General features: G+C 30.3%; 1 protein-coding gene across 1 annotated transcript; it reads left to right on the top strand.

The window, feature by feature from the left end:
- The first annotated feature begins 813 nt into the window (after window positions 1-813).
- On the top strand, window positions 814-2,034 carry LOC106328046 (protein EXORDIUM). Its single transcript, XM_013766402.1, has one exon. The coding sequence runs from the start codon at window positions 952-954 to the stop codon at window positions 1,894-1,896; it is 945 nt and encodes a 314-aa protein (XP_013621856.1). The 5' UTR covers window positions 814-951; the 3' UTR covers window positions 1,897-2,034.
- The last annotated feature ends 9,243 nt before the right edge of the window (window positions 2,035-11,277 follow it).

Genomic DNA, 11,277 nt, shown 5'->3' with positions numbered 1-11,277 from the left:
GTTACTTTATTTTATAGTAAAATATAAAGTAAATTTTTGTGTACCATTAGAGATGATCTAAACACTAAAAATTTTGTCTAAAAACCTTTAACCTGTATGCAAACCTTTAACCTGAAAATACAAAACGAAATTTAGATTATTTACAAAATTGAAATCTTACAACAGCTCTGAACGGAAGTAGTGTACATGTTTGCATAAAGCTTGTAAACGAAGACATTGACAAAATTAAAAAGACGAATGAAAAAATTACCACAATCTAAAAAAATTGAATTCAGTGAAAGGTCTCTTGGTCCAGTGGTTTGATCAAAAGTTTATTAATGGTTCTACAATAAGAGGTTTGGGTTTCAATTCTCGGAGAAGACGGAATTATGCGAATTAAAGGAAAAAAGGCTTACAAAAGATCTGCAGCATGGCGCAAGGAGTGCCGTCAAGCTTGGATCCCATAGGACGGCTCAGGTGATGCAGTCAGGCGTGAATCCTCATACGGCAAGTAGAATTGTCGGCTGTAGAATCGTCTGTAATATTTTTCATAGTTGTAATAACATAATCATCGAGCGTTAAAAAAAAAATTGAATTCTAACATAAACCAAGGATGTAACTATAAAGAAAGTGTGGGGCTATCCTTCCTTAGCTGGCAACAGTAGTGTTTCAAAAAAAAAAAAAAAAGCTGGCAACAGCATGATGGACCATTACTCTCTTTTTCCTTTCTTTCCAATTTCTCTGCAACTTCTCTTTCTTTCATTTTAAAGCATATATATGGCATTACTTTTTATTTCTATTCAAAAACTAATTTAATTCAACTACAAAATACAGAGAAAAATATCCATCGGGAGAGGCATATAAATAGCCCCATCACACTGCTCGTTTCTCACAAAACAAAATCTGAACTTCAAAAGCAAAGCTTCCCACTCTCGTTATTCTCTAGAACCATTCCCAAGAAAAAAAATCAAAATGTCTTCGTTAGTTTTCAAACTCTTTTTATTTGCGTCTCTCTTCCAAATCTCAATCTCTGCTAGGAAACTAGCACAAGATGAACCAAACCAGTTTCAATCATTGAAATACCACAAAGGAGCTCTTCTCTCCGGCAAAATCTCCATTAACCTAATCTGGTACGGCAAATTCAAACCAGCTCAAAGAGCAATCATCTCCGATTTCATCACTTCGCTTTCACATTCCTCTTCAAAAACTCCAAACCAACCATCTGTGGCCACGTGGTGGAAGACCACTGAGAAATACTACGAACTCGCCGCAGGAGATAAAACTCCTTCTCCTTCACTCTCACTCACTCTCAAGTCACAAATCCTCGATGAGACTTACTCTCTCGGAAAATCTCTAACAGACAGAGACATCCGCAAGTTAGCCTCAAAAGGAGATCAGTACGATGCGGTTAACGTTGTTTTGACTTCAGCTGACGTGGCGGTAACTGGATTTGGTATGAGTCGATGCGGGACACACGGACATGCTCGTGGTAATACGGGTAAGCGTGGATCCAAATTCGCTTATATTTGGGTCGGAAACTCCGAAACGCAATGCCCGGGTCAATGCGCATGGCCATTTCACGCACCGGTGTACGGTCCTCAGAACCCGCCGCTCGTGGCGCCGAACAACGATGTGGGACTCGACGGTATGGTGATTAACTTAGCGAGTCTTTTAGCTGGAACCGCAACGAACCCGTTTGGTAATGGTTATTACCAGGGCCCACAAAACGCACCGCTCGAAGCTGCGTCCGCGTGTCCTGGTGTTTATGGCAAAGGAGCTTATCCTGGTTACGCTGGAAATCTACTTGTGGATACTACGACGGGAGGTAGTTTTAATGCGTATGGTGCAAACGGCAGGAAGTTCTTGCTACCTGCGTTGTATGATCCTACAACGTCGGATTGCTCTACTATGGTTTGAGAAGAAAAAATTGTTTACTGTTTCATCTTTTGGTTTTGTAGTAGAAAATGATTAAGCATTATTATTCCAGTGTAATTCTTTTATTTTATTCATTTAATATTATTCTGAGTTCTCTTATTGTTGTATGATTTTCATATTTTTATATGCAAATCATTTAAAATCGAAAAGGCTTCTATTTTGTTAGTTATATTCCTGTTCGAAACTTGATAGGCAGAATATAAGTACAAAAGTGACGTACAAGCCTAGAAGGTTTATATATTGAAACATGAAATCGTGCCAAATGTGTATCTTGTAATGTTTTTAATTTTCTGATGTGCTATGATTTGTGGCTGTAGAGCTTTGAATCAGTTTAACATTGTTTGTTTTTGAATCAGTTTAACATTGTTTTAGACGTATTCCAATCTAACTTATTTTAGCCTTGACTTAACGGAACAATTGTAGCAAAAACCATTTAGCTAATTAAACGAAAGCAACTAGAAGTTTTCCTGCGCCATGCGCAAAAATAATAATTTTAAAATAACATTTTTAATTTCAAAAGAAAATTTTGATTTATATATCAACATTATTAATTTATATGTTAACTTCAATAGTTATAAAAAATCATAAACGTATTTTTGTAATCTTATTTTTTTTTATTTGGTATAATTATTTAAATTTGATTTGATTTAATTTTTAATAAAGATAAAATTAGATTTTAATTATATTATTGTGTTTACTGATTATTTATTTTAAATAAATATATATATATCTTCCCATCTAATTTTAAATATATATATATATATATATTTACATATAAATATAAATTCTAATAAATTTGAGACTTTGTTTGTTTTACTTAAACTGGAAAATCTTTTTGTTAATTTAAATGATGAAGATGAACAGATTAATTTAAATAATGTTTAAATATTTAAGTATCAAATTTTTTTTGGATTAGTGTTACTTTATTATGTTTATTTTTATTAATGTGAGACACATATATACATATATATTATTATTTTAATTGTGATATATGAATTATTAATATATTTAATAGTTTACCATAAATAAATATTTATATAGAAAATTGACATTAATGATGATATATGAGTTATTCTTATTACAATATTTAAAATCTCTGCAAAAAAATTAAGGAAATTTTACATCTCACAATTAATATGATGTCATGTCACTATTTTCTAAAACCATGTCATCTATTTTAATTCCATGTCATCTTTTTTCAGCGAGAATGATTGTAGTGACGACATGTGTATAAATCACTTCGCAAATATAGTCTAGGGTATATATATATATATTTACATATAAATATAAATTCTAATAAATTTGAGACTTTGTTTGTTTTAGTTAAACTGAAAAATCTTTTTGTTAATTTAAATGATGAAGATGAACGGATAAATTTAAATAATGTTTAAATATTTAAGTATCAATTTTTTTTTGGATTAGTATTACTTTATTTAGTTTATTTTTATTTATGTGAGACACATATATACATATATATTATTATTTTAATTGTGATATATGAATTATTAATATATTTAATAGTTTACCATAAATAAATATTTATATGGAAAATTGACATTAATGATGATATATGAGTTATTTTTATTACAATATTTAAAATCCCTGCAAAAAAATTAAATTTTTATAAAGAAATTTTACATCTCACAATTAATATGATGCCATGTCAATATTTTCTAAAACTATGTCATCTTTTTTTCAGCGAGAATGATTGTAGTGACGACATTTGTATAAATCACTTCACAAATATAGTCTCGGGATGTAACTAAAGAAGTAAAAACTGAAAAAACAATGGATAGTATAAACACATAATAATTTAATCAGCCATGGCTCTTACCCATGGCAACATGGACATTTGTCAAGGGTCCATGGGTCCAAAATTTTTTTTTGTTGTTTTAAAGATTCATTTTAATCTGTTAAATTATCAAAAAGATTCATAATTAAGTAAACCTAATTTATTTATTACATGACAAAACAATAAAAAATTTGTACATTCACCATTAGTTTTGAGATGTTTTTTTTCTATTTGTTTCAGGTAGTGTTTTGAAAACCGGACCAGACGTTGATTTGACATTGTAACTAGATCAATGGTCAGACCGGTCCAACTGGTTCAACTGAATTTTAAATTTTAATTAAATTTTACATTAAGTAACTATTATATGTATAACATAAAATTATTTTTATAAATTTTATATAAGAATCTAAAAATGATATGAAAACAAAAATAATTTTTTAAAAAATAATATAAAATAATGAAAATAATTTATTTAGATAGATACTTAGAAAACAATATGAATTTTTTTATGAAATATTTTTAAAATTTGCAGTTTAAGAAAAATACTTGAATTTGGAAAAATAGGATTTTAATATCAATCTTGATCACTGGTTTTAGCGAGTTTTACCGGTTTTGACCGGGTGTGCCCATTTAACTCAAATCCGGTTTTTAGTATAACCCGGAATCGAATAGATGACCGAGTCACGATCCGACTGGCCGTTCTGGTCCAGTCGGTCGGTCCGGTCCAGTTTTCAAAACACTGGTTTCAGGTCTTAGAGTTCAAATTAAAAGAAATGCAATGAAAAAAAATATAAAAAATATTTATAAAAGGGTCCATATTTTGTGTTTCACTCAGCCAGAACTATTATATTGGTTAAAACGGCACTGCTCAAGAAGAAACGAAAACAATACACATTCTGGAATAAGCAGTCTGTTTCAAAAACCAAGACTCAGCAAGATATTGGAATAATCAAGCTAAAAGTCCGGTTCAAGAAAATCAACTGGCTAATCTGGTGGAGACATGCAATAAATGTACTTTAGCACTTATTTTCATTAGGTAAAGAAAATTTCAAGGTCAAAAGTAATACAGAGTGTATGTTAATTATCAAACAAAGATCCAGCTAATCTCTAGCGGTATCTTGAATACTGCGTGAAACACTGAAACTATAACCATCATTTGCTTTTCTGCCTATCACCATACTATTAATTGTAGTATAAACACATAATTAACTGTAAGCAGCCAAACCAAAAGATAGAACCAAGAAATTGCAACAATTTCAACAAAAAAGGAAGAGTGGTTGATTAATAATGAGAAAGTCTTTTCGGTGGTTTCCCAACCTCGACGAGTGTAATCGCGTGATGGTCATGTGATCATTTTGGAATTTGGATGCCTTAGTTGGCGGTGATCGGTAGGGACAGTTTGGTAACGTACGCGGTTCTGGTCTCCTGCCAACATTTTCAATTTCTATTATCAAAATCTTTGTCCCACACTTATTTATTATCCCTGTAATGTAAAAGGGCAGCATCGTGGACTCAAACCGGACATTTGGTTTATTTGCCCTACCCGCTTACCTGACTTGTTTTGTGTAAGTATTAGAAGTTTTTATTTGTACTTGAACCTGATCCAATAAGTACTTAGTTAATTAAAGGGAAAATCACATTTTAGGTACTTGTTTAAATACTTGCAAATTACTTAATAATACTCCATCCGTTCCAAAATAGATGATGTTTTGAAGAATTTTTGATGTTTTGAAGAATTTTTGATGTTTCAAAATACATGATGTTTTGGTATTTTTATATTAATTTTAATGTCATTGAAAATTGTGTGACCAATATGTTTTATAGTTCTTTTGATGATTGGTTGAACTAGTTTTTGTTTATATTTTTAATCATACTTTTTAGATAAAAGTGTATGTCTTAATTCTTGTGCAATGAACCAAAACATCAACTATTTTGAAACAAAAAGAGTATTTGATATTTATTTATTTAAATTAACTTTAAAATTAAATATCCCAAAACTTATAAGCATGGTTAAACGTGGAGTAAAATACGTTATTTTTCATATACATGTTATTCTATCTAGTACGTTCAAGTAATTTGATTTAATATGTGTATATGACTCATTTGAAATAAGTATGTATTACATCAAATACCTAAAAAACAATATTCTTTTTTATTTATATTACAATGTCAGTAGTAAAATAAGTATTTTAATGGGTAATACATATTTTTAGAACCAATAACAAGTAGCAAAACAAGAAATGAGGAAAATATTAATAAAGTCAAAATACTTGGTACTTAACTTGTACTTACAGATAGTAAAATTTATGGTCTTATTAATTAACTTTACGAAACCAAATACTTGATTTTTCAAGCCATATACGGGTTAAGTAACAAGTATAAACCGAGTAGAAAGTATCGATGCAAAGCCCAGGCATTACCAATCTATGTGTAGTCTTCGGTGTATTGATCTGTTTTAGAAAGGGAGCGTGTGAGTTGTTCATTTCAAGAATAGGCTGGATTCGCCTAGTGGCACTATAACTAGCAAAGGATGCATAATCTTGCGAGTTACTTCTGAATACAAAATTCAATTAAAAAAATCATATTTTAAAACCATAGCATTTCGTTATTCTTTGGTAACTACTTGACTTTGAATCTCTATCAACCAAAAATTTGGGACCATTAATTAACATGGTTAAAACTTAACCGTTTGAAGTTCAGATGCAATATGGTACTCTTTCTACCATATGTAGTCTAATTAAAAATTGAATAAGATTTTCAAAAAAAAATAGTTCAGCTTTTTTCGATATAAAACACTCATGTCGATAAATTTTTTTGAGTCTTTTTGTATAATACAAAATTGATGACCTACGTGTAAATTAAATCTCTATACATCCTTTGAACTACTTAAACTTGACTATTGATTAATCTGCCGATGTATATTCAAAAGGGGAAATCACATAAAATATTTTAATAAATTTTGATAATTTTTTAATAACCAAATTTCTATAATATAGTTACTATTTTAACTAGAAAATAAGGTAAAATAATTTTAAAAGTGTTAAGTGTTTATCACAAATATAAGACACAAATATTAAAATAACAAAATATGTTCCATTAAAGAGATAAAAGGTACTTATACTCGTAAAGTTAACTAATTTATACTCGTTTAGATTTTTGGTGGGGGTTTTGGGGTGGGTTTAGGATTTTTTAAATAGATAACTAATATTTTAATAATTTTGAAATATTTTCAAAAAGAATTTTTAGATTTCAAAATTTTTTTTTGTAAAAGATCGAAAAGGTTTCAAATTTAATAAAGTTTTTCTGAAAATAAATATTTTTTTATTTTATTACTTATTTATATATATTTTATATTTATATATCTATTAATGAAATCTTTTTTGATCATTTTTTCTTTGTGTATTGTTTGGTCAAAAATCTTTTCAGGGTCTTCTGAAAGATTTGTCTTTATAACTAATTTGTTTGTTCATTATCATATAAAATCTCTTAAACATTGTTTATTTAACACTATAATCATAAACTTAAATAAAATAATATATAATTTTTATTTAATATTAATTTCTTAAAAATTATCTAAAATTTAAAAAGTTGAAAACTTGACACTATTATTAAATGAAAATAATTAAGTAATAAATGTAAATTTCTGACATTTATCTCTAATGGTCTACAAGAAACAAAAAGCTGCTGAATTGGTTTACTTCTTGCGTGTACGGAAGGATTCGAACCTCCGAATAGCGGGACCATAGTTTCTATCCAAACAAAAGTTATCTGGAAAATGTTATTTTGAAGGTTTTTTACGAAATAAAAGAGTTTTATGAAATAAACTTGCATAAAACTAAACTTCAAAAGTTTTTATGGAAAAACATTCATAAAACTCATTAAAATAGTTTTGCAAAATTAACTTCTGTAAAACTACCTCCCGCATGTGTGCTGTCAATGGCAACCGCCTTCTAGATGTACTGATATCCTTTGATGAAAGCTCCTATTTTCCGTAACAAGTCTTTGAATTAAGTCCACCAAATTTTCATGGTAATTCACCAACTTATGGGATGGCGTTCACTATCTTGTTAAGATAATTAGGTTAAAGATTGTACGAAGCTCGTGCTCCTTTCGCATAGTCAAGTGCCACTTGTCTTATTCGCCAAGCTTTCCAATAAGAGATATGGACATTATGGTTTATTTCATTTGGTCGCGGGCCTCCGTCGGGTCCAACATATCTAGTTCTTATCATCTCAACAATAACTGCATGTGTTACTTGTCTCTGGTAACCAAAGCGGTCGTTTACCAAACAAGTACGGGAAAGCTCCACCGTTTAAATTTCCTATAAATTCAAGTTCTTTAGACGCACATCATAAACTCTCCACCTGCATGTTGTACGGATGCAATTAAGAACCATCCGGCTTGGTGCAGACATGTTGGTTCGAAACCGGAATTTATTGTTGATTGCGTACAAAGCCATATGTTACTTAAAACCACCATGATCTTAAAACCCATTCTGATGTACAATTCATTCTCTTTAATCGATATTTCTCCTACACTTTTACCCCATTTTGATATGCTTAGAATAAGGAATTGTATAAATTTTAAGGGCATAAGCCATAATATATCCATATAATAGTAAACATATCTAGGAACCAACTGAGAAATATGTTGCAAATTGAAACATCTACGGACTCTAAGTCTCCGAATGGTGATAGTGGAATTGATAGTAAAAGCAGTACATAATTAAAGTGATTGACGGTGCAACTGCGGTTCATGCCGAATTAGAATGCAATACGATACAACTGCGGTTTTCAGTAAAAAGCGGTGCGAAATATTGTTTGGCTGGTAACAACACATATGATTTCGTCACCCTTCATATATTTGTGAACGCATTTGGTAACTAGTTTGCCAAATTTTGTAAATATACAATTTTTTAAACTTCCAACTCTCTTTGATTCGTAGGAGATGAAGGTGTAACAAAAACGGTGTACACCATGTAACCTCTTTAGGAATTTATATAACTACTCCCCCTAACGCTGGAAATTCATCCTCACTAAAATGGGAATCGACAAACCGTGCCGTAAACATATCACCAGTTACCGGTTCAAGTTACTTTATTATACTTGGTGACGTATAACCCCCACATATTCTCAATCTCTTTTGTGGGACCATTTTTGTTTTTTGTGGCGGAGATATCAGAACATAACTCTGCCAAAGACACATACGGGATACATCTGGCTCATGTCCAGATGCAAATTGTAATACGAAATACTTATGATATGCACTCCATTTTAACTGAATCAATGTAGCCGCATGCAATATAGCATGACCCATACTGAAGTTGGGAGCTTTGTTCCCAATATCAACGGTCTTGCAATCAACTGCAACATTTTTATCAGTGACTCGGCCGTACCATTTTGTGTATGAACATGAGGAACTGGATGCTCTACATCAATCTCCACTGACATACAATAATCATTAAAGACTTGCAATGTAAACTCACCAGCACTATCAAACCTTAGTTTATTAATGGCATACTCTGAGAACTACGTTCTTAGGCTTACTATTTAGGTAATGAACTTTGAGAAAGCCGTATTTTTTATTTCTTGTCGTCAAAAGACAATCATTTGACCATCTACAAGATGCATCAATAAATACAATGAAATTCTTAAACAGCCCACACGGTGGGTGGATCGTCCCACTTATATCACCATGAATTCTTTCTAAAAATATTGGTGATTCATTCTCAACTTTTGATGGTGATGGCCGAGTTATAATTTTTTTTTGAGAACATGCATTACATGAAAACTCGCCCGTTTGCAAAATTCTCTCGTTTCAATGGATGACCATTCGAATGTTGTACTAATTTTTTCATCATGACTGAACTAGGATGTCCTAGCCTCTCATGCTAGACTTTAAATGTACTAGTAAACTTCAGGTTTACTTTACTGTGGCATAGGACTTAGTCATGTTTATTTTTGTACAATATAGACCAAAGAATATCATTCTTAATTTTACAATATATGTTTCCTTTCAGACTTAATGCAAACATATTCAACATCTTTACTCATAGTCTCAATATGATATCTAATTCTTGGGATATCCTGAAAACTTAACAAATTTCTATGAGACTCGGGGAAGTATAATGCACCACTTATTTCAAATTTTGTCTCCCTTGACATTGAAAATCTGACTCTTATAGAGCTCATAATAATCTTTACACTACTAGATATTGTACTTACGCTTCCAGCATAATCTTTTATTTTGAAACTGTAGAAATATTTATTATCTTTAATCAACGCACACACTATCTTCCAAACACATATATTCATTCATTCGTCCGGTATTGTTGCTGCAGGATTACGTTTTCAGGATGAAACGTGGAAACAATTTTCTCAATCATATCATAATCAGTTATTTTCTTTCCACATAACATTATCCTCGATGTACTTCCAAATATCGTAGAGTTATATTCACTAACAATTTTGTATTCTCAGAACTGGAAATGGATCCACTCGTGTTTGGCTTTCGGTAAGATCACATATTTATGGTGATCAAACCTCTCTTTAATGATTGCCAAAAATCTGCATGATCATGTTTCGTAATATATTCATCTTTTAAACCATCATGTATGTGGTGCTATAAAAATATTATGGTTTTTGTCTTTTTCTCATCCGACACCGTTTTTGAATTATCGATAGTTTCAAAAAGTCTGTTTTTTTCTAGGGACATCTTTGCACCTATATAATTATTTCCCCTAATATCAAAGATAATTATTTCGAGCTTTGTCAAAATTGACATGATAACTCGCTGTCATAATTTTACTGGTATAAAAGTTTCGTGCTGATAACGTGTTATATATGTGAGGATTTTAGAACTGAGATTATATCTATCATTTATATATACACTAGGATAAGACCCGCGCCTTGCGCGGGATTAAGTTATTATTTTTATTATATTTTGGAGAATGAAACAATAGTTTGGCTTCATTTGGATTACGGGTGTTCAACCCGGATATCGGGTTAGTTTCGGTTCGGTTCGGTTTTTTTCGGTATTTGGTTAGTAAAATATAACTACTATTCTAAATCAATATTTACTTTGACTTTAGTCTTTCACATACTTTTGAAAGATTTCAACTGGACGACTAAATTGATCAGCCAATCTTGTTGCTTTAAATCATTAGTGTTTATATATATATATTATTTAGTTTGAATATTTATTAAATAAAAATTCATATGCGTTATATTTTATGATCATTTGTAACTTATTATAACAAAAAAATAATCTATTGATCACAAAATTTTCAGAGTGGGAATATTCAAATTTCTAATAATATATAGACATTTTGAAAAATTCAAATATAACATATAAGAAAAAATATAAATGTTTTTATTATATATTTAATGTGATTTTTTAATATCTTTCAATAATATAAAATTAAAAAAAAAGAACTAAGACACAAAAATTGTTATCAAATATTTATTATTCATAATAATTAATTTTCATATATACGTTAATCATATTAGGTAATTTCGTAGCTTCTAATTAAGGAAAGTGCAAAAAAAAATTTGGTAGATTATTTATCAATT

The sequence above is a fragment of the Brassica oleracea genome, chromosome C3 (genome assembly GCF_000695525.1).
Source record: "Brassica oleracea var. oleracea cultivar TO1000 chromosome C3, BOL, whole genome shotgun sequence".
Taxonomy (NCBI): Eukaryota; Viridiplantae; Streptophyta; class Magnoliopsida; order Brassicales; family Brassicaceae; genus Brassica; species Brassica oleracea.
The sequence above is the reverse complement of the archived record's forward strand: the minus strand, read 5'-3'. Positions and strand labels throughout refer to the sequence as shown.

Bases quoted from the DNA above. Each gene is read 5' to 3' on its own strand.
- LOC106328046 (XM_013766402.1), top strand. From the start codon at position 952: ATGTCTTCGTTAGTTTTCAAACTCTTTTTATTTGCGTCTCTCTTCCAA.